Source organism: Centrocercus urophasianus, unplaced genomic scaffold (assembly GCF_019232065.1).
Source record: "Centrocercus urophasianus isolate 14NV4802_14NV808 unplaced genomic scaffold, USGS_Curo_1.0 seq_16, whole genome shotgun sequence".
NCBI classification, from domain to species: Eukaryota; Metazoa; Chordata; class Aves; order Galliformes; family Phasianidae; genus Centrocercus; species Centrocercus urophasianus.
In genome coordinates, this window is record NW_024884711.1 from 7,381,232 (window position 1) to 7,406,139 (window position 24,908).

The following is a 24,908-nucleotide window of genomic DNA, read 5'->3' on the forward strand; positions in this document are numbered from 1 at the left end:
TGCTCTCTCTAAGGCAACAGACAGTAGCTCAGTTACAAAAGCAAAAGTAAAACACTTAATATAACGTGACACGGTGGCACCACTTTTCATATTTAATACTGCCAGTGCCAGCTTTTCCCTTAGTTACGGCTGCAGCAGAAGCTGGAAGCACAGGCCTCTTTTTTCCAAAGCATGCACTTGGTGGGAAAATTCTGCAAATAGTAAAGCTTGGCCTTCAGAACACATAAATGCACGTATTCAACAGCACTGCAGGTGAACAGCTGCACTGTGTTAAAAGTAATTTGTATGAAAACAGTTTTCTTGACCTCCAGTTGCACGTGACCTCAAAGCAAATTTCAGCAGCATTAAGTACAGAGGTGTTTGTTGTATAACGTTGAGTACCTTCCTCCTTCCTTTGCATACCAAGAGACTTCAGAAGATTTAAACTACATCTCCATTCTCACGTAGTGCAGAGTAACAAGTTAATCACAGACAGGAGGAATCAGAAAGCTGGCGGGAGACTGCAGTTGTGCACGCTGCAAAGGTTTCTAAACACCACGGTGAGAGACTCCAGGCTGTGGTCTTCAGTGAAAGTGGATATTTAAAGCCTCGCCTTGCCTCTGGTTCTCAGTACTCGAGACTCGCTGAGCTCAAACAGACTCAGAATGTGGAAAACAAAAAGGTTTACTGTAGTGTGAAGAATTTTACATTAACTTTGAGAATAGATACACAAGCTGTGGCAAGGACGAAATACAACAGGACTGCAAAAACATATAATAGAAAATACTTCGGGCAATACTAAAATTCCCATGAAATTAACAATATAAACCGACATTTTAGATAAAATGGTGCTTTCAGAAATGCTTAGCCACCAAAACTGAAGAGTCCTAGGATTTCTACTACCACTTATAATGACCAGACACTACTACTGCCTAACAGCGGCCAGCAAACATGCCCGTGCCCTGTCTAGTTTTATCAAACACTTCTCTAGGGCATCCTAAACCTCAATCCCTTTTACAGTTATGAAATCCCACACAGTACAACCTACGTAGAAATTTAAGAACACACTGTCAATCTACACTGGCAGTTCCTTTTCTTCATGCATATTTTAAGGGCGATCCCCTAATCGTAACTCCTGAAAACATCTATCACTCCCATTTTTGAGCAATAACACTTTAAAGTGCTGAAAATAATACTTCACTTCTCAGGGAGGGGGAGGGCAAGGGCCAATCAACTCTTTTTGGTCACTGGAATCACCCTTAGAGTTCCAGCCAGGCTCAGGAAGGGGCAAAAAAGGGCCCGTGGCTGCTGAACGGGACCATCCCACTCCCGTCTGCCTCAGGCCGGTTCTTAGAGGCACAACTCATCTTCATCCTTTCTGTGAGCACCAAGGGAAGAGTGAAGGCTTTTAGGGCCCCACATGCAGCTTTCCTGTATACAAAATATTTCTACAGTTTCAGTATAATACAGACAAATACAGATGTTTAAAGAATATGCCGTTTAGACTCAGGAGATCCAATGTATCTAAAGAGCATTTCATTCTACAAAACCAAAGCCAAACTGCACTCTGCAAATGTCTGGCTTGAATTTCAGACCCCCCCCACTGCCATGAATTTGCACAGGAACATTACTGGTTATTGCTTTAGCCAGGCTGCTACAAAACGATTTACAAAGTCTGTGACACGGGAGCACAGCTTACCAGCTGATGACTTGTCTGACCTACAAAGGGTTTACTGAATAAAAACTTCAGCCCTCGACATCAATTAGACTTCTTAGTGCAGTTTTAAATCCTCAGAGTAAACGCATAAGATTTGGCATATATTATTGGCACAATGTTCTTCAAACACTTAGAAGTTCATGTATAAATATTTATATTCCTATTAATCAGGACGGGCACAGGGAGGACTCAGCCAATCTGGGCAGCCTTTCTGCCCGCACATATTCCCTCTTTGATTTTCATGCACTGAAGGGAGAGCTGCTTCATCCGGTTATCCAAAGCCAGCCCCTCGCTGGAGCCGCTCCTGTTGCTGCTCCTGTTCTTGTTCACTCTGTCACTTGCCTTGTTCTCAGCCCCTTCTGCCCTATCCCCTGCAAAGAAAAGACAAAACTCGATGTTAAACCCAGAAATCATTATGTAGCTTATGGTTCAAGTGAATGCCTCTGAAACTTCCTCTGCCAAAGCGCACAAAATACACAAGCAGGAGCAAGATGCTTTAAACTAAAGCAAAGTTGGCCTTCCCAGCTGTTCTCATCTTGTGTGCTGCATCAGTATCTTACAGCATAACAGATTTAGGCTGCAGCACACAAGAACAGTGGTAATTCTCCTGTCTGAATTTGTCAGCAAGGGCTGGCAGAGATTTCTTTTGGCACATCTTTTTTTCCTGGAAAGCAGGACAGCAACTAAAAAATAAACTCAGATTTTCCTTAAATTAAGTGTAATATCAGAATCCCACCAACTGCTGAGGAACCTCGAACCCCACTGCTGCACCAAGACCAAACCAGATAAGCTGCACAGCCAGCAGAGCAGTGAAAGCACGTAAGATGTCATAGGTAGCTGTGGGCTCTTCACAGACTGCCTTCCCCAAGAAAGCAGCAGCAGCTCAGCAAGCCTGTGACACACCTAGGGGAGCTGAGAGGGTTTTCCTGCTCCCTTTTATAAAACTTAACAGCATTGGCCCAGGGTGTATCCAGCTGCACACACCTCTTTCAGCTTCACATTCAGGAGACGAAGCCCCGCTGCATTCACTTCGGGGGCCAAGGACGGGGAAGATGGCTCCAAACTCAGAGAGGGACACAGGGCTGGGCAGATCCAGGGTGCCAGGGCGCGTCACAGGGGGAAATGCAGAGGGCACCTCGCTGGGACTTGTAGGCCCAGAGCTGAAGCTGGACACTGACTGAGTTTCTGAGTCTTCCTCGGACACGAAGCTGCTGCCGTTGTCATCCTCGAACGCTTCAGAAGCCACTACAGTGTTTAAAGATACGTTCTCATTAGCAAACCTACCCCATCGAGGCCTTTCCGGGCAACTGTAGTTTCTCAGTTTTGCACCTCTTGTCCATACACACACTGCTAACCCACAGGCTGTGGTTTCTCATCATCTGCCCCCCCTGCAAAAGTTTACCCAGCATTTCACACAAGGATCAGCCCCGTTTCCAGAGAAAACCTCTGAGAAGCAGCACACCTGCCAGCAACGCCCTGCTCCTTATGGATTTTTACCATTCTCTGCTGACCTTGTCTGCTTTAGGTCTTCTGCACATAGCTTAGGGCAGGGCCTGCTCCACTGCACCTGTCTTGGCCAGCAGCATCCTGACACACAGAGTTGTGAATATTTAAGATACTAATTAGACAGCAGACAGTTTTAGGGGCAGACTGCCTCCGCATTCTCTTCCCATTAAGGCGGTTACAGTCCAGCAGAACTCCCAAGACTTCTCTCTGCATGGATCACTGACATTTTACTCACACACACTGCTCTCCCTGCTCATGGTTGCTCCTGCCTGAATTCTAACTCAGCAAACCAACTCCAGATTAAGCTGTTGCCAACAGCTTTTCATTAATGGCAGTTCAATTTTGTGCTAAACACAGAGAGTAGATCTGGCTAAACATGAACACATTTACAGGATAGGACCTGTGTCCCAAATACCTTCTGCACTCAAGTCCCACAGGGCTCAAAAGGTTTCTTGTGGGCAGCATCACAACAGTTCGGAGAAGCCCCCTGAACAGCAAAACATTTACAAAGATCTGAGGTCATTTGCAGTTCTGCCTCCTCACCATTCCTGCTGCTGTCAGAGTGGCTCAGAATCAACATGAAAGAGCAGCAGGGGCAAAGCAGCAGCACTAACAAAATGACTCAAAGGAAAGGCTTCAAAGTGGTTCTGCTGCCAGCCCAGCAGCCAGGGGCTCCAATGCACCACTCGGACACGAAGGGTGCAAATGGAGGCAGCTGTCAGTGTGGTTATTTCAGAGATGTTCAGCTTCCTTCTGCAGCATTTTCAGATCATGGGACTGTATTCATTCAGTTAGAAAAAAAATTCAAAAGCTCAAAATTGATAACAGTTACCTAAGTTTTAAAACCCCCTCCAGGGCGCTTCATGCTCTGAGAGAGTTTGTGTTGGTTTGGATTTTGTTGGTTTGCTTTTTGAGGTCAAATCTGAGACTACAAAGTGGGCCTTTCTTTTGACCTGCTGTGTTTTGTCAGTACATAGGAACCGAAACAGGTAACTGCAGAACGTAAAAGCAAGTAGAGCTGGGCAACAGAGATGATTCCCATTAAAGGATTCCTCTCCTTGGCAAGCAGCACTGACAGCAGTGAAGCTACAGCCAGCATAGCTTTAACTACAGCTTATTTATTGCCATCTGGGCTTCCACACCACAGCAGCATCATGTCTGGGGACATAACACTCCAGGCTGATGGTGTTTTATCAAACTCCAAAGACTGAAAAGGGCCTCGGTGCAAGCTCCCCACATTGCAACACTTTTCCCCCTCCCCCCCACCCCCCCACCATATAGCACTATACAAAGAATAGGAGGGAAGAGCTGATGCATTTTAACCCATATCCCCTCCCCTTGAGGATATATTGATGGATATAATAAACTCCTGCAATCACCAGAAACATAACAAGCTAACCAGTCCCACAACAGCCACTGAACTTCAAGCTGCACAATACACGGATTATCTTCATCTCAGTATTTCCTCTCTAGTCCGCAGCCCACAGGATACTCTCATGCAAAGGAAAGCTCTGCACTCACTTGAGACAGTGTCCAACTCTGGTTTGCTGGCAGACAGGTCTTCCACAGAGGTGTTGCTCCCTTCAGCACCCACCCCGCATCCCCGGGGCCCCATGGCAGTGGATCGTCTCCTCTCATGAATCTCATCTGAGATCATCTCCAGGTTTTTCAAGGCAGTCTTATACTCTCCCTTCGCCAGGGAGAGTTTTGCCTGCAGGTCGTCCACTGTTTTCTTCAGTTGCTAACAAGAAAGACAGACGTTAGAGGTGCTTTCACTACAAACAACACAGACACACAGCATGCAGTTCATGGTGTGTCCCCCTGGCAGGCCCTGCTGAGCTGTCACCCCACTGCAGCCATGGCTGATGGCACAAAACACCACACCCTACCCCATACCCTCCAGCACCAGCCTCTGTACTGAGCTCAGGAGCACCCAGCTCCCCATTTCCTTCCCCTATTGTACCTGAGCACAGGCCATGCACAGTGCAACTGCCTCAAACAGAAACTGTACAAGGTAACTCACACTGATCTTCGCATCTGAATTTTCATTTTTGGCAGCTCCAAGACTTAGGGCTGCATTGGGATCAACCATCCCATGCACAACTACTGTGCCCAGACCTGGGCTACTGTGCCCAACCACACCAAAGCACAGCTACACACCACTGCAGCACAGAGATGCCAAAAAAAGCTCTGGCAGCATATCCAGCTGCATGACAGCCCCATTCTCCCAAAATCGAAATTCAAATCTGAGTTTCAGTACTAAAAGCAGCCTGATGCAGAAAATGTGTGTGTGGGGGGGAAAAATCCAGAAACTTCAGACTGCAAGAAGCACAGACAGACAAACTATTAGTTTGGTCCTCAAAACTAGGAGCAGGGTTCAAACGGGTTTGAACTTACTGCTCACGAGGAAACAAGGCCTCTTCATCTTTTATCTTTAAAGTGTGCTCAACAAATTGTTCACGATAAGAGGTTTGGAACAAAACTGGCTTTGTAAACAGTCTGATAGCACATTCCACGTAATTTCAGTATTTACCACAAGCAGTAAAGAGTCTCAAGGCAGTGTGAACTCTGCACTTACCTCCAGTTGGACATAGTACTTTGCCTTGAGTTCAAAATAAGGTCTGTGGAAAAACAAAGAACAACTGTTTACAACCATCAGCACTAAATGCAGAGAACTGGAGTGGGAGCTGCTCTCTTTACAGAATTAACAGAGCTACTTTGTGTTTCAGCATAATCCTGAGAGACCTCTATCCAGATGACACAACACCTACAGGTGCTCTCCACTTCTCTTTTTCCTCCTATAACCCATTTATTTCTCCTGGGCCTTTTGACCTAAATACAAATTGCAACATTCCAGTTGTTGGAGTTGATGATACAATTCCCTCAGGCCTACATTCTGCAAGACATTGAAACAATGTCCAGCCTACCGCACTGGCACCCTCTCAGCACCCAGAAGCCAAGAGCAGCTTCCCCTGCTTCAAGTCCTTCTGCAGCTGCATTTTGGACCATGCACCAGAGTACAACTGTGCGAATCTATTGCTTTCCTATCCTGTATGGTTCTATGGGTTGAGTTCTATTCACAGTCACAAAGTGACCAATTCCCATTTCTCTGTGGTTAGGATACTTCACAGCTCCTACTTTTAATCCAACTGGGAAGGAAAACCAGGCTTGTACCCTGACCTCTCACCAGCTTCCATATGCCTGGGGGAAAAATCTCTTTCGCAGCAGCAATTAGCACACATGGCATTGCAGAGTTGCTCAAGGCTTTCTAAGCAGACGACAGAAGAGAGAAGGCACTCTGCCCAAGTCACCAGAGCAGAAAGTGACTTCCAAAAGCTTGCTAACACAGGCGAGTCCATTATCCTACAGCTCAGTGGCACTGAGCCATGAGATCAGGCATATGTTAAGAACAAGCAGCCGTAGGTACATCTCTAGCTTGCAAGCAAGGACCCAAAAACAAAATTAAAAGCAAAACCAAAGCAAAACAATCCTGTAATCATCCACTTGTCAGTCTTACAAGGCAAATCATCCAAATGACTTTCCTTTGGGCCATCCCGGTTTTACTTTAGAACAGTAATGCTTTAAGCATCTTAATCCGGCCTGAAGCACTCAGCAGACACAAATCACTGTTTGCATGGAAAGCAACAACATTTCCAACACATCTGCCAACCTGGGGGGCTGAGGGAAGAAGACTGAACAACGTGGTCCTGCAGTGCCCCAGAGTTACAGCCAACCTCCAGCAGCAGCCAGGGGAGGGGCAGAGCACCCTGCTGTTACCGGCTCCCTTTTGCAAAGCAGCTGCATGCTACTTACAACACAAGCTCAAAGATTTAGATTAGATATAAGGAAAAACTCTTTCACAGTGAGGGCGGTGAGGCACGGGAACAGGTTGCCCAGTGATGTGCTCGATGCCCCGTCCCTGGAGACTTTCAAGATGCGGCTGGATCAGGCCCTGGGCACCCTGATGTAGCTGTGGTGTCCCTGTTCACGGCAAGGGAGTTGGACTAGATGGCCTTCAGAGGCCCATATCCCAACTCTAAGGATTCTATGATCCTATGAATCTATAATTCAGCAATCTGATGGTGTTTTTGCTCAGGCTCTGAGCAGTGCCAGACAAACAGCACACAGCTCATTCTAGGAAGCCACGCTGCTATGCTGTTTTAGCAAACATGCCTGCATTTTCCTTGAGAAGTGCTAAACCTTTCCCAAACTGAGCAAACGCCAATCAAAACAGGCTTTCAGTTGACCAATTTCCCGATAAAATCATTTTTAGGTGGTGGGATTAAAAGCTAAACACAGCAAGCAGATTGTTTAGACAAGCTACAGTCTGGAAATACAAGGAAAGGCTGTGAAATAGGAAGAGGATTAAGAATTGGTTGTAAACAGGGCCAAAATTTTAAATAGCTTCTGAGAAACAGCTGCTCTATTTCTCTGCAACAGAGCAAAACTGCTCATCAAATGCACACACACTTATCAGCAATGCTGCTCAGCCATGCTCCCCAAAGCATTTCTTCCCCCAAGAACAGCTCTCGCACAGCTTTGCTAAAGCAGTGTTAAGAAGTAAACAAGTCTGATGTACAGCATGCTGCCCCACTGCAGTCTCACACCTTTCAGGTTTCTGTCACTTGCTTTGTAGTCTTCCTAACTAAACATAAGAATTAAATGGCAAAAAAAAAAAATTTTAAGTTGCAAAACCACCACACACACAGAGCTTTGCAGCTCTGTAGGCAGCATCCCTGTGAAATCCCATATGCCTGGTTCTCAAGTCACACATTACGAAAGGTTTCAGTGCACTGAAAACACAACTAAGAGTATGCCCAGGAACCTTTTCTAGTACAATCTGTGCTGTAAAGGACAACATCTTTTCATAAGTTTCTAAAATCCCACACAATCCTATGTCCTACAAAGAAACTCGACCATTACACTCATCTCCAAGTATGAAACCTACTTGGATTTATTGATGGCTCTTTTCAACTTCTTCTCCAGCTGCTTCATCCTTCCCATGGCAGCGTTGTATTTGGCTGCCGTCTCCTTGTGAACCAACTCACTTCTCGTTTTGGTTTGTTCTGCCTCCATGACCTGTGAGAAGGAAAATACAGATTGAGGGGCAAGACCCAAGCATCCATTTCTTACCATTTTTATTACCAGTATATCGATAATTTCTCAAATTAGGAGAGGGATGAAGACCAACCAGAGGGATAAGAGGACTGCACACAGTTCAGCCTGCCCCCTCTACCTGCAGCACCAGCCACTAGAAAGCAACCCATCCAATGAGACAGTCTTTGTCACAGAATCCATGAAGGCTGGAAAGATCACTGAGATCCACTGACACCAACCATCACCACCATACCACTAAACCACGCTACTCAGTGCCATATCTACCCTCTTCTTGAGCACCCACAGGGGCAGTGACTCCCCCACCTTCCCAGGCAGCCTGCTTTGCAGGAGGATAGGAAGCTGCCTTTCCTCTAAGAAGAGCTGGCCAGCCTCAAGTCATGACTTCAACATCCAAAAAGCTTTGGGCCATGAACTGGTGCCCTATAATGCAGGTGGGCAGCGATTTGCTGACGATCAGCCCCTAACCAGGGCAGGCAGATGCCGAAGGCACAGCAGTCCCATCAGCTGTCCTGCTGACATCCTACAGTCATAATTTTCCCAATAATTCTGCCCAGGGTACTTTCATTTTGCAGATTTGAGCTGCATGAGGCATCAGAAAATCTGTTTTCTTTAATGCACTGGCAGAAAGGATCTAGCAAGAAACAGAATTGATTTGTTTAAAGGAATAGAAGCGGTGACACCTCTCCATTGTCTGATAGTAAGCAGAAATCAGGCAGTTTTCAGGCATCCCTTCCTTCAACCATGCAAGTATTCACAGAAAAAAGAAGGAAGGCAAGATTTATTTTCCCCAAGTAGTGAGTTTTTCAGTATTTCAGCTGTGAAAACACTTCAAGCACATTTCCTCCAGCTGGCTTCCACCACCAGCACCATTGTCTGTGCTCTCACATACACAGAGAGGTAAAAAAAATAAAATGAAAAAACAAGGTATCTTTAGATTGAATAACCTCACCACCAAATCTCTCAGTTCTATCAAGCACCAGCAATAAACTAACCAGGGAAAAAGAGCACAGTCAGCTCTTGCTTGCATGATGTGCCACTTCGCTCAGAAAAACTGTTCACAGTCCTTTCTGATACCTAAATTCAAGTGTGGAACTGCTGTGGGCCAAAGCCGCACTGCATCTGCTGGAACGTCCTGCTGCCACAACTGGGGGCCACAGCTGCTCCCCTGCATTCACTACTTGTTATTACACAAAAGTGAACTAAAAGAATGAAGTTTCCAAAGGCTCCTCCGATTAATATACTCCACCAACCTTCAACTGCTTCACATTTGAAAAAGACATCCACATTTGAAGTTAAAAAATAAGAAATAAATCAAATTGATGGCAAACTGTCCCCCGCATCCCAAAAACAAGCTACATTCTCTCATCTTGAAGTCTCAGAAAGCAATGCTGATGCAAAGACTTTCCCTGGTGTAATATGTCAGCCAGGCTGGTTTTAGCATGGAATTGTTGTGAATTAAAATGAAGCCTCCAAAGACTGCATAGAACCTGGTTTGCTCCTTTGTAGTGCAGCAAGGCAACTGCAATTTAAAAATGCTGGAAGCTACAAAATAATAGAGCAGCTGAAATCTGCTGATTTTTAATTAAATGCCAATCCTTGCCATCTATTCTTGGGGTGAAATTAGCATGGAATCAACCACTTCAGCACTATCAGTACCAGGGTCTTCTAACAGGTTAGGTGTTCTCTTTCTTGTTGACTTTGCACATCCAATATCCAACATCATAAAAATGCTTCATCCTGCAAGACAGATTTGGGGATGGCAGACTGTAAACACCTCAAAAACTATGTGACAAAATACAGGATGAGAAGCCAGATATCTACACCCACATTTGTTACCCTTTTTGGAAAGGAAAAAAGTTGTATACTTCATCCCCCTGGGAAATCAGCAATGGGAGGCAAGCTTCTCCCCCTGCTGTGTGGTTCTTCAACGGGCACACAACCATGCTGCTCACATTACCCAAGTGTTCTGCTTGAGGGAGTACAGCTCAAGATGAGTTTGCCAGGCTGAGGACATGGCCGTGGTTCTGAAGTACCTGGAAGGCTGTTCCACATCACCACCACCACGCAGAGCTGCCTGCTGTCAGGATGTATTTAAACCTTTCTCCCAGACAAGAAGAAACAAAAAGATCGTCTGCTTCTTCACAGAAGCCAAACAGCCCCTAAACATAGAGCCTGCCTGCCAGGACATGTGGATAGAAACAGAGCTGCAGACCACGCAGTTCACTTTACATCGTGGAGGCTCTATGCAAGGCAAGCCAGTGAAAACCCTCAGCTTTTAAAAAGGTCTTAGTAAAGGACAGAGAAAGTTTGCATGGGGGGAAAGCATCTTTTATTAGACCCAGTAATATCTTTGGGGGAAAAAAAAAAGTATTCTTCATTGAATCAAACAAGCTTTTGGTCACGCTGTCTGAATAAGCTTCTTTCTAATGTAAGACACAGTGCTTCTACCAACAAACCTTGCCAAGGCCATCACAGATGCAAGAGCATCACTTACAAAAAGCCAGTGACAAAAGCAAGGATGACAACTGAGACTTCTCTTGACACCTCTCTCCTCTCAGCATCCTATCTGCCATTCATACTTGGAAGAGGGGAAGCACTCTTACATAAACACACACAGAGCCAATGAACTTCCAGCACGCTCACAGATCCAGACGCTTTAAGTGGCCGTGTGCACAGCCAGGAGTTGGACCTCACGATCCTTATGTGTCCCTTCCAACTTGGAATACTCTATGATTCATCACTAGATGGCCACCCCAGGCAGGAGTCATCCTCCCAGGTAGCCCAGACAGCAAGATGCAACTGTTTAAAACAAAACCAAAGAATACCTACACAGGTATCAATCAATTCCTCTTTCCTCATCTACCCTCTGTTTCCAATGCAGATGGCAGGGAAAGGAAGGTCAGTACAAAATACATGTTTAGCATATAGGTCTGCCAAGTGGCATTGTCCCTCTCAGCCAGGAAATCTTCATGAGCTGAAGTCAAAGATGGACTTCAGGAAAATTTCAGCAATAGCAACAGCAAAAATAAACGTTTATCAGTGAAATTTAGCAAGCCTGATCATGTGAGCCAGAGAATTACTCTGGACATCTGTTTCTTTCTCTAAAAATTAAATGGGTGACTCTTCTAGAAGAAGAAATAGAAATAAAAGAAATAAGACAGACAATGCAACACCAGCAAACCAGAAGGACAGAATCAACAACACAAGGGATAAAGATAGTAGAGGGAAGAATATAAATACTGAATTTAACTTCCACGGTGAAAGGATCGAGAGATTGGACAGAGATGGTTGTGAGCATTCCTGTTGTTTATTTCATAGCTTTCTTCCCCCTTTTTTCTCCAAGGAAGCCTCTCTTCTCTCCACACCATGAAAGTACCCACGCATTTTACACCAACAGATGGTACTTCACGGTGTAATATCAAAGGGAGCTTTGCAAGCCAAATTAAAGCAAGAGGGAGCATGCCTTCTCCCTCCTTGCTTCCCCCTCACCCTTTCCTTTTTAAAAAGATGTCTCACGATCAAGAGCCAAAACATGTCTTCTCCCTGCCAGAATTTTTGAACTGAACATACCTCAGTAAAAACTGTAAAAGCAGAGTCTTTTAAAGACTGCAGATTGCACTGGCAACTAGAAAATAGCAATTTCTCACACAGGATCTTCCTTTTTGCTCCAATTTGTCTCAAATTTCCAGTAACATTCTGTCAGCACTTTTCTTTTGGACACATTTATATACAAGGGTGATTTCCTACAGAATTTTAAGTGCAAAGATCTCTACCCCTCATCCTCCTTTCACTGGCCCTCCTGTAGCCCCACGCCACCAATACAGCATCATAACTCCAGGTACCAACAGACAGGGAAGACTTCCATATCCAAAACATTTTCTCCAAATTTTAAAGACAAACTGAAATTGACTAAAACACTGTTAAGTTGATGTCTAACAATTCCTGCCCATGGCAGGGATTGGCACTGGGTGGGCTTTAAGGACCCTTCCAACCCCAACCATTCTGTGATTTTATGATCAAACCTGCCTACACACAAGGCAGGTGTAACCAACAGAGAATTCATTTTGCAGCAAACACCCTCGTTTGGTCATGTGAATTATTCTCAAGACATCAACACGCTGATCAGACAAGTGGAAGTTCAGTGGAAGGTTAGGCAACTAACTCAGAGTACAAAGTAAGGTTCTAAACAGCTAAAACTGACATCCCAGCCTAAGCACCTCTGTATCCATCCGAGATCTTTTGAGAAATTGACTTCTAGAAAAAACAACAACACAGGAATTTACCCAAAAACATACACCAGGTTGAGGACTGAAGGGAGTAAAGAAGCTGTCTGACTTGCAGGATCGTTTCACAGCCTTGTGCTGCTCTATGCACAGCACACATCTCAAGCACAGACATTGAAGGGATTATAGCTGCATCTTCCCAGGCAAGTTGGCATCTTGCTCCTATTTAAACAGCAGGCACCCTTTGCTTCTTTTGGAAACCTAGCTCAAAATGCAAGGTGCAAAAAAAAAATACTGACTGACACCCTTTACTCCCTGTACCTACCCATGCTAGTAGTCTGCTCCACAAATAGACACATCTTCCACATGCTGTGCTCCTGACCCATCCAGCAGAGGAAGATCTTCAGTAACACTTGCATTTCTAATCAGTTTACACAGATGATTTTTCTACTTCAGTGGCTACAAAAGGCTAGTTTACATTATCCCACTATACCAGTACAGCTTATTTTTAATGTGACAGTATCTTTTCAAACCATGAAGAAATCAAAAGGCAGTTACACCATGCAGCTCCATTTCCTCTCAACCAGGATCTGCAAACATTTTCTGGTAGGTGCTTTGCAGTCCAAGTCTTTGTCTGCACCCATTAGGTTAAGTGCAAAAGCAACCAGGATGCATTTCTACACAAGTCTATGCAAACAGAGATGCATCTGATTTGTTCTCTTGCCACCCCACATCCTTATGTTCTCTGCACTGTCTGTCAGCTTGCTTTAGGGCTCGGATTTGTTCCAAATTTTGGATTAATTCAATACAGCCTGCTACTGCTGCCTAAGAATAGCAAATAAAAGCACACTACTCTTGCCTGTCATTTCTACCAATATAGAAACAAATGAATTAGTAACTCACTTCTGACATTTGGCCCAGAGATGCTTTTCAGCACTTGATTCATTGCTGTACAAGGCATAGAACAAGATTATGCTCTGTCCAATAGATGTAATTTACAGGTATAGGCAAAAAAAAAAAAAAAAAAAAAGCAAACCTAAAAAGGAACAGTGCGACCAGATTGCAAAAAGCTTCTCCAGGAGCGATTTTCTACATGGAAACATAGTGATGGGTTGATGGATAGACTAAGTGATCTTAGTGGCCTTTTCCAACCATAATGATTCTCTGGACCCTTTTGGAAAGGGTCCAGAGGAGGGCGACTAAGATGATCAGGGGGCTGGAGCACCTCCCCTATGAGGACAGGCTGAGGGAGTTGGGCTTGTTCAGCCTGGAGAAGAGAAGGCTGCGGGGTGACCTCATTGCAGCCTATCAATACCTGAAGGGAACCTACACCCAGGAGGGGAGTAAACTCTTCAAAAGGGCTGACAACAGCAGGACTAGGGGAAATGGATCCAAGTTGAGGGAGGGAAGATTTAGGTTGGACGTTAGGGGGAAGTTCTTTACAAGGAGAGTGGTTAGGCCCTGGAACGGGCTGCCCAGGGAGGTTGTGGATGCCCCGTCCTTGGATGTGTTTAAGGCCAGGTTGGACAGGGTCCTGGGCAACCTGATCTGAATGTGTGTGTTTGGTGGCCCTGCTAGGCAGGGGGGTTGGAACTACATGATCCTTGAGGTCCCTTCCAACCCGGGTGATTCTGTGATTCTGTGATTCTATGATTCACTGAATTCCGAATATATTCTTTTTTTAACCTAAGTCTTCACCTCTTAGTAAACATTAGCATTTTCTAATGTCATTAACAGTTAGTGATCTGAGTTAAGAACACCAACAGCCAAGAAGAATCTTTGTCCTATTAGATCTCATCTGCCAACGTCTTTTTCATTCATAGCTTGGTAGGGAATGATGGTATTTTCCGTTCCTCAAGCTCCCCCCAGTTACTTTGTGTACCTCACCCTAAGAACCTCACTAATTGCACACACTGAAATGAAGAACATATTCACTCTGTTCTTAAAGAAGACAACCTCAGTCAGTATTCCAAACAAACTAATGCCAGGTCTTTTCAGTTAAGACTTCTTTTTTTTTTTATCCTCACCTTTGTTGGCTCTGGATCTAGCCTCAAGATCCCCAGAAGGGCTAATGAAAATCAGAAGGCAAACTTCCACGTACTTCTTTCAAAACGTGATGCATCTTGGAAAGGCAAAGATACATGCTTTCTGGGATCTGAGTTTACCCAGACTATTTTCAGCACCAGAAAGAGCAGGCTAACACACTTTCCATCTCATAAGTCCTCAGCTGCTCTATACAAATCAATCTGTGCCTAGGAGATTTTACATCAAAATAAACACAAGGCTCCTATGTTCTGTTCAGTTGCAACCATCAGAGATGTCACAGTTTCAGTCTGTTCCTGACGATACAGACTGAATTCAGTGCATTCAGTGACAATACATGCAAACACCATCAGCTCCAAACACTGTGAGAAGTCCTCTTCTGCTCTAAGTCACCACATCTGGAAATCTCAGATGCACTCCTCTTGGCTGCAGGCAGTCTGAGAACAATTAGGGGCTGCAGAAGGACACAGGAATTCCTTAAGAATATCCAAGGAAGGGAGGAATCCATTTGGACTCTGAAAATTCCTAGCATTTCTTCCCTCACGCCTGCCAGAGGGAGGCAACTGATCCACAACAGTTGCTTTCAATCTCCATCACATCTCAGCTACTTCTTAGAGAAGCTCTAAGAAAGTCCTTAGAAGCTTCTATTTCTTTCTCATCTATCTACTCTAAGAACAAAATAAAACAAAAAAGCGTATGCATTTCCAGACCTCGCTCACATCAAACAGGAATAACAGCCAAGGAAAAAATGACAGCTGATGGTGTCTTGGCACTGCAAAGTCAGGTTTCACTCCAGAAAAGCAGAGGTTACCAGATCAGCAAATACTTAATGACAGGGACAGTAAGAGCAACTATACCCCAGAGGATTTCTGTGCATTTTTTTATTCATGTTTTAGTATATATAGAGTTTTTTCTCCATCTCTCCCTGCTATGGCCAACGTCCTTTTTGTTCTCTGTTTCATCGTCTGGCAGCTGGTTACAGAATTCAGTCTGAAATAGAGGTTTTCTTATAACCAAAAAGCTTCTGCAACAGAACAAAGCTACTGTATTGAGGACTGCAAGACAATGCCAGCGTTGTACGGCACGCTCCCCACACTGGGAATAGCAAGTTCAGCTTCTCTGACATATCAAGGAGAACTTTGACAGAACAAAGGTTTTTAACTTAGATTTTTGGTTCTTTCATGTTAAAAAAAAAAAAAAGCCACCTTTCTGCATTTTTAACAGATAAGGAAAAAGAGAGGCAAGGCAAACGACAGGAAAATTCTGTCAGCTGCTAAAACAAATACTGCCTTTCATCATTAGTGCATCTTTTCTGTAGATTTAAAAAGACCTTACCAAGGAGGTAAGATCCTGTCTAAATTTGAAAGTAAATTTACAATAGAAGTGTGCAAGCTTAAAATGCAACACACATTTAGTAGTTCTCTATGCAGATACACTCCAGGCAAAAATGCCTTGCTGAAACTAATGTTATGTTGAAAACAGGTTACACTAAATTGGAACATGTCCCTGGTACTCCATGGTCAGAATTTCCACAAGACACACACTCAGGAAGCCATCCCTATGCAATTAAGCTTTCCCAATGCAATTATTTTTGTATAGCTTCAAATGCAGATATTCCCAAGGATGCTGTTTACCCCTATTACACAAATGGTGATTTTATTTATTTATTTTAAGCTAGAGACACTCCTCTAGCTACGAGCAGAGCTAGAGAGCTATAGTTCATCCCGTGGCCCAAATCATCTAACCTCACGCTTCATAATTTTCTGCAGATTCGTTTCCTACAGGTCATGTCTGGACCAATACAAAAAATGTGGTATTTCACAAACTTGCATCATATCTCAAAGAAGAAAACTGAACATGGAAAAGACAGGTGATGGGACAAACTGATTGGTGTTTCTATTACCCTCTGCGTAGCATGGTTGAGCATCTCTTGCCAGGCAGAGTCAAACTGACGTTTGTCATCCTCCAGCAGCCTCTGCTCAGCAAGTGAAATAGTCTCCTTTGCAGCACGCAGCACTTCAGTTGCCCTCTGAAAATCTTGAGTCGCTCTCTGGGCTTCCAGCTGTGCCTAAAAATTGAGAAATCAAGATTAGAGACAAAGGAATGCTCAGTCATGTTTAGGAGATCCACCACGCTAATCCCAGGACTTTAAAAACACCTACTCCAGCATTACTGTTTCCCAACTGCTTGCTTAGAACTGACACATATTTCCTCACTGTGGTAAATACTGCTAAGACGCAGCAGTTTCCACCCAAACTGGTAATTTGCAAGGAACGGTCTCATGATGTTCACAAAAGAAAAAAAAAAATGCAATAGCAAACTTGTAGCACGTCACAAATGCATTGAGAATGGCACTCCCTCAGTTTAGTCAGGGTAGATTTTTATCTGGTACACCATTAATCATACGGAGGAAATGCTTTGGAATTATTACAATGGTGTAAAGCATACACAACTTTTCCAAGAAGGTGGCAGTTTGTTCTCTGCATGTTCTTCTCCTTTGCTGCTGCTAGGACACAGCTGGTACAGCAAGCCCCCACCGCAGAGACCAGGGCAACCCAGGGAATTTGTAACAAACATAAAACACTGATGCCGGCTTTGTGTCCTCTGGAAAGTGTTGTTTCAGCAAAATAACCTCAACTTTGAGCTTGAAGGAAGTGCTTTAAAGTGGCTGCATAAAAGCAGGGGAGAACAGCACCTTCTGGTGAAGAAGTGCTCTTGCTGTGAGAGCAAAGACTCCTCCAAAACAAAACACAACATATTCAATGAAGCAAGCTTAGAAGCCATCCAATGTACAGGCTGTGATTCTCTCACTTTGGACCAAGGAAATCAAATCATTGAATCATAGAATAGTTTGGAAGGAACCTTTAAGATCAAATAGTTTCAACCCCCTTGCTATAGGCAGGGACACCTCCCTCTAGACCAGTGGCAGACGACTTTACAGACCATCAGCATCATGCCCTAAACGTTTGAAAAGGGAGACTCTACAATGAGCAAAGAATCTCTGCAAACAAGTCACCATTTTTTTTGTTTTTGTTCCATACATTTATAAGTAGTGGGTTAGTTCTGTTTTGCACCGACATAAAGCCCTTCAAATGTAAGCTTCACACTCCATTAGTTGAACACTGAGCTTGGTGAAGACAGTTATCATTTACACTTCAATGATTTTTATTTTTTTTTTAACCAAGTGGGAATTACAAGTTTATACCTATGGGAAACATCTCTGACCAGACATCAGTTGACAGAACAAAATGACCAAACTTATTATGCCGTGATACACAGGGAAGGAAGCTGGAGCTGAAACAGAGGAAAGGACTATTGCATGAAGAATATAAACTTGAGGAAGATGAAGTCTTTCGTGAACAAAGGAAGAGGTTTCATTGTGAAGAAAAATGGCGGTCAATTGGGAAATAGCCAAATTCCCTGTGACAAAAAGGGAAACGAGTAGAACAACACACTTCTCCAAGCTAACAGCAGGCTACACATCCTCAACACCAATTGCATCAAACACCTTCACATGAGAGACACCGCAATTATTCATAAAGGTAACTGAAAAAGCCTTCCTTCTCCCCCCGAATCTGATGGTAGGGTGGAGACAGACTCCAAATTTAAACACAAGTCTCAAAGGGAAATAAAGCACGCCATTTCCCTCACAGTGCCCTGAAATAGCAGCAAGCTCTTCCTACGTCCTTTCCTTCCCTTTACCACACAGAGAGGTATTTTGCCCCACAGCCACCACAGAAAAACATGAGTTGTGTCAAGAGGTCCTTTGGCTATCAGGTGCGGAGGGAAATCCAAGTTGTTACAGTCGGAGGAGGGATTTCCGTCTGACCAAGGTCCTTGCTGCATTTCTTCCTGAAGTGGCTGCTGCTGCTTTCCACAGACAAGTAATTCCTCCAGTTGTGCCCTTTGCTGATTTGCCACCATGTTTAATGCTTTCACTAAGAGACAGAACATATAAGCTTTCAGTTCCAAGCAGCTCTACACATCCCGAAGTGGAATGGCCCTTTGCACCCATTAATGTCACCCCAGTGCAGATTTGCTAAACCAACCATGCACGACATTTTCTCAACGCTCCATTCACCAGTCACCTGTTTGGTATCAAATGTACTGATGCATTTGAGTACACCAGGTTAAAGAATGTATTGTTTAGCCATTAACTGAACCATGGTACCCACTGAGCACAGAAAAGCCTCCTGAGGATCATTAAATGAAACTCAACTAAAGCTTTCAACAAAGGGCACAGAAGCAGCCTAAACCTAAGCCCCCAAAATACCCTCTACTGAATACTCGGAAAATGCACAGTAGTTTGAGGTAGGACATTAAGAAGTGAAATAAAACACAGGATTCCAAGAATAATCTGACCCAAGCATGACAGAACAGTGCTGAGGACACAGGGAAGAAGCGTACCAACATAGGGCTGATTTTCATGGCAGATCACCCAGGAGGACCCAGTGCCTCCTATGCAGTGAGGCCACTGAAGCCCAGACCCAGCTCAGGCCTCAGCTCCGTGGCTTTCCCACTACAGGAGAGGGCCTGCCTGCTCTAAGAATTCCCAGCAAACACACAAAAACAGATGGGTGACCCATTCCCAGCCCAGGCAGAACCACACCAAGTCTGCTTTTGAAATTCCAGTAAAAGCAGATCCCAGGGGCATTCGGAAGTACGGTTTTCTCACCGTATCTGCATCAGCACTTGCATGTTTCTGTTGGCACAGATAGCCAGGTCAGAGATCAGCACATCTAAGCCAGCAAAGACTGAGCTGAGCATTAGGAGCCGAGTTTCTAAATCCCCAAGGAAAAATGACACTTAATGGAAACTTGTGCTACCGGTAGTTTTCTTGATGAAGCCTCTGAAGCACAACTGGCTACAGAGCAAGAAAATGTTTTTTGTGATAAGAAAACCAGATACTATGTTCACAGTTCAGCTGGACTTCTAGTTGCTTGGAATCTCCAAAACCTGGATTTGTAGGGCACTGAAGAGACAACGATGGAAACAGGCAGGTCCATTCCAGTCACCACTCTTGCACGTCCCAAAACTGCATGGATAAATGGAAAGCTCAGACAAAAATAGATACCAACACTTTCAGCTGTATTTATTGAATGCTAATCAGCAAGGGCAGTTTGAAAAAACACTGTTCTGGAAGGCAAAATGGTTTTTGACTTAAGCGAAAGAGTTAGTCCAAATAATTTAGCTCCACCCATCTACTAGTCTCGTTTTAAAGAACTTATTGAGAGCCTGGCAAAGAAAAAAAACTAAATGCTAGGGTAAAGAAAGATCCATTAGTCATTAGAGACAACAGGTCTGTGGTTTTGCCAATGTGAAAAAAGATACCCAAGTATTTTTAAGTTAGCATGGTTACTCAATAATTAGTCTTCAGTCAGAACTCCCTCCAGCAGGTACAAGTAGTTCTGCCATATTACTGGCAGATTCTTCTCATGCTCTCAGCCTCAAGCCTACAAGTCATTTGGTTTGATCGAAAAGGTCACAGCCATGATCATCCTCGGCTTTTAAAACTACAGACAAAAGGAGCTCACACCTCCATCCAGCCTTCCAACATTGTGACTAAAACCCCAAAAGGGTTCATAATTACAAGCCATTAATGTATTGCTGTAATAAGCTCCCACTGGGGAGTCAGAAGCTGTGTCCTCATGGGAAATTCCCCACCTCTTCTGCATAGGGTCCTACTCAGCAGAGAGCCATGCTCAACAGTAGTTCTTGATTTAGCTATAGTGATGGAAACAAAAAGCAAGGCTGTGGCATGGACGCCAAACACCACCACCTTTTAAAATACAGTCATTCTTCTGGAATTGGCAGCAACACACAGGCATATTTCGAGCTAGCACAGGCACATCAGCTTGTCCACTTTCAAAGCACAAAACCCTATACTTTTCTCTTGAATTACAAAATATAGTTTTCTGTTCAGCCCACATAGCCTTTATTGCCCCAAGCCCCGCTTATAGTCAGAGCCCTTGCTCAACTCTACAACACATAGCTTGAGTTTTCTGTTTCAATGCCAAAAAAAATATATATATATATATACACATACATATATATATATATTTTTTTTAATATATATATATATATACACACACACACACACACATACACACACCTTCATCACTCCACCTAACTTTGCAATTTCTGTTGCTGCCCACATGGTTACACAGTAGTGACTGCTATCAGCCTGCCTCTAAAGGACCAGATCACAAGTAAAGCATAAACGCATGAGAAAAGCACCACCAACACGACTGGCAAATTTTCCATTTGAAAGAGTACTCAAAAAGAAGGTGAGTTCTTTCACAACTCTATAAAACAGGTTCACCAGCCTTGCTCAAAATGAGAAGCCATCTCACTACTTGCCTTGACAGCTGCTTTACTTCAGCATTTCTGTGCATGGCCAAAAAAACACACAATTTTTTTTAAGTACAATTATTATGTTCCCTTTATAATCCAACTTCTATTTGCTGCCCAGAAAAAGACACCAGCGAATCATATGCTGGCCATTTACTTAATAACTCTACTCTTAGACCTTTACTCTTAGAGGCTCTCGTCTCTTAACGTGAAATCAACAACTCTCATTCGTCTTTCTTTAAAACAATGGTTTAATTGACACCATTAAAACTTGCTTACTGCAAAACAATGATTAACTGGCTTCCAGTAATGTTTTTCAGAAGCAACTTTCAGATATTCCCATTCCCACTCACTCTCATTCTTGTAACAATATCCCATGGTGAACTGGTGAGTGAAGCACAACAGTGAATATACTTTCATGCAGGAACTCTCCCTCCCTGATCGCCTCCCAGAGCTGCTAAGCCCTGCTTCAGCAGCACAGCACATCCTTGGTGATCATTCTCATCCTGCAGGCTGCACTGCCATACTCTGCACAAACCTCCCACAAGGACATCAGGATCACTTCTCTTCCACAGCATACCAGCCTTGCCCACAACCTCAGTGAGCTCAATAACTCAGAAGTCCACAATATGAAGGCATGTGTGCTCACTGAAGTACAGGAAGTGCCACCAAGTGCTGATGGAGCTGCCAGACTATTGGGAGGTCATCATTTCCCCCCTACTCAGCTTTGGTGTGGTTGAAAACTGAATACCACACCCAGCTTTGGGGCCTTCAGTTCAAGAGGAGCAATAAGACATCGTTCAGTCCAGCAAAGGTCTATCAAAACAGTCTATAATGTACTCCTACAAAGAGTGCTGAGGGATGGGGCTGGCCTCTTCCCTGCCAGACTAAACTAAGAAGCAATCAAATCAGCTGCTAGCTAAAATTTGAAGGGGAGTTGCAAAGAGCTGAGCAAACACTTCTCAACGGTAGCATGCAGTATAACATGGAGCAACAAACTGTGGCTTGGAGATTCAGGTCGCATATTGAATTTTTTTCTCCCAGAATGGCACCATGACACTCAGGTTATCCAGAGAGGCTATAAATCTCTAGAGGCTTTTAAGACTTGGCACAGCTGTGGCTGATGTAATCCAGCGATGGTGACAGTCCTGCTTTGAGGAAGACGTTGGATCAGATGACCTCCACAGGTTTTGTACAACAGCACTTCTAGCAACTACTAGAATTGTTCCTACAGTTTGTCACACACACAGAAAAGAAAGCCAACAACACCACAAAGAATACATTTATAAAAGTTTACACCAATGTTGAATGTTCTCCTAAATTCTCAAGCCCACAAATACTTTTTTTTTTTTTTAATAACTGGAATAGCAATGGAGCTGGGAGGCTCTCATAAGACCATGACTTCCATTCCCCTCTCTCCACAAAAAACTCAGAGCCAAACCAGAACTGAGAGTTAGTAAAGACAGAAACCCTTTCTTGTTCTAAGCTACATACAGATGCTTATAAACAACTTACAAAATCCAAAGCCTCTGGAGTTACCTCATTTTGGCAGATCTGAGGCATTTTGTGAACTATGTATTAATCTACGGTGACTGCCTGCATCACTGACAGAAAATGCAGTCTCTCAAGAGTCTGAAACTCCCTTGTATTCTCTAAGCTGTTTACTGAAAAAGCTATAAATCTACACGGGTTACAAACTGCTTTTTCAAGAGCAGATTTGAAGAATTTTATTTGGGTGGAGGAAGGCAAGTGGTAAGCAAAACTCATTTCCTCCCTGCTGCATAACTAATGAAATGGCTGTGGAATACGATGACCAGATGTCACTTAGTCTCTGCTGTCAATCAGGTATCTTGTTCTTGTGTTGGGCTTTCTGGTCCCACTTACGCATCTACTCCTCTTCTTCTAACAGCCTAATAACAGCTCAGTTACAGAACCGACCTGACTTCTGGCTCGGGTTGTTTTCCTGGTAAACCTGTAGACTATAAAAAGGCCCAGGAAATCAGAGTAGACCTATAAAGCATGTTCTGAGATACCTAACTCCGTGCTTAGTTAAGTGATATATTTGGCATCTCTAAGACAGGATCACAAGCCATATTCCATGAAATAAGAGGTTCGGGGCACAACCAGCCACTCACTTCATTAGCAGTTCTGTTAGCAGCATACACAGTTGGTCTCAAAGACAGAATCCTACTCCCTTTGGAACTACGAAGGGAAGGAAAAAATAAAATATCTAAGCACACGGTATCAAGCCTTTTTCAAGAGCTTGTTTCAAGAACTTGGCCTGCCTGAAGTTACTTACCCTACTTAATGAGTCTGCGGCACCAGAATAAGCCAAATTGTTCATGCCAATACCATCCAGACACAGCTTTCTTGGGCACTCATTGCCATCTGCTTGTTAGCTGCTCAAAATTTAAAGCTGCCTTCTGGAAGATGGGATCATAGAACACGTCCAAGTTTTTATCTCCAATGTAAATCATTTTATTAAGAGGAAAAAAAACAAACACAGCAGCCCTCCTCCCAACATTTACCTGCACAGAGGCCTTAGTTAATGACTCAGTGAACCCACGGTTTACATCTGGTTTCTAGGTTTAGAAACAGATACTCTGCATGCTCATCTGCACCAGGCAGCAGCCTTCTTTGCTGAAATTAAATATAGAAACAAGGGATAAAGTCCTACAGATACACGCTGCTACATTTACACAGCCTGCCTTCATGGAATTCAGCCAATCATGCAAGATAACCCATGTTCAACAGATAGAGCAGATATACAAAGGAGAAACGCCAGATTGTTATCCCACTTAATTGCCACCAAAGCAGTAAATGTTTGTTTGTAGAAGTTTCCAGAGAGTTGGCAAAAGCCTGCTTACAGTAGCACACCTCATGCATGCACAGCTCCCAGTATAAGCAAGAAGACACAAGGGCAGGAGTTTCACTGGGGCAAGGAGCCGATCTGGACTTGTTCTCCCCCTCCTTAGAAAGCATTACACAACCAGCCTCTGTAACAGGGATGTTACTGAGAGGCCCAGACTGACCATGTATATCTTCATGTACTCTTCAGCAGAGTACAAGGTGCTTAGAGAACTCCTTAGAGGTCCATGGAACATTCCTAAGGGTCCTGTTGAAGACAATTCATCTAGTGACCCTTCAAAATTTCTCCTAGTGGAATTAGACACATCACCATAGCACATATGAATAACAGGCCTACTTGGCTTTAGGGGAAAAGTTGTAGATGGTGACCCGGACACATGAAGGGCTAAGACCATTCCTCAAAGGAAGAAAACTAGGTAGCAGCAGGGACAGAATTTCAATTCCCCCCTTCACAATTCCCCCTTAAAACCCTCTTGTAAGAACAAACCCTCAGCACTTTCTCTAACTGAAAAACAAGCACGAGAAGCAGACACGGCTGAACAAGACAGATACTGCTTCCAAACCTTCCAGTGACATTTGTCTTCTAACATAAGGACTGTGAGTTGGCTGCAATTAAGTGATGTTTCTTACAGAAACTGGGACAATACACAGCCACTAAGCTCTATAGATAATATTTTCCAGCAAGCTCAAACTCATACTGGTTTACTAGCAGTCCTAATGAAACACATCCAGAAGGCAATAACCATATTAAATTTGTTTTGGCAGCAACTCCTAGCATAAGCATTTATGATTTCATAATAAACTCCCACCTATTTAAGCCACTGTATATAATATAGATTGGGACAGAACAACTTCCCAAAGCTGGGACACTTTTGCTGCCTTCCAGCAGCCACTGCTGAGCAGTTAACACGCAAAACAGGTATGAAGGACCTGACCTCACATCACCCATCTCAAATGCTGGCTACTATTTTTAACAGATGAGCACGTCTGTGGCTTGCAATCTCTTGAAACAGCCATCAGTAATGGCCACAGAAGACTGACAGGGAAGAAGGGGAGAGAAAACAAAGCAGAGGAATCTTTGCTTTACATTATCATCAGGATCT

The 24,908-nt window shown here is 43.8% G+C and overlaps 1 protein-coding gene across 2 annotated transcripts in view; it reads right to left on the reverse strand.

The window, feature by feature from the left end:
* Nucleotides 1-645: 645 nt before the first annotated feature.
* The window catches only part of SH3BP5 (SH3 domain binding protein 5), a 61,956-nt gene continuing 37,693 nt past the window's right edge, over nt 646-24,908 (reverse strand). For both annotated transcript variants that reach the window (XM_042816703.1, XM_042816702.1), the window contains exons 4-9: nt 16,490-16,654; nt 8,151-8,281; nt 5,781-5,823; nt 4,724-4,943; nt 2,681-2,941; nt 646-2,067 (exon numbers count right to left, since the gene is read on the reverse strand). In XM_042816703.1, coding sequence (XP_042672637.1) covers nt 1,886-2,067; nt 2,681-2,941; nt 4,724-4,943; nt 5,781-5,823; nt 8,151-8,281; nt 16,490-16,654 — 1,002 coding nt within the window. In that variant the 3' untranslated portion in view covers nt 646-1,885. The remainder of the gene's footprint in view (nt 2,068-2,680; nt 2,942-4,723; nt 4,944-5,780; nt 5,824-8,150; nt 8,282-16,489; nt 16,655-24,908) is intronic.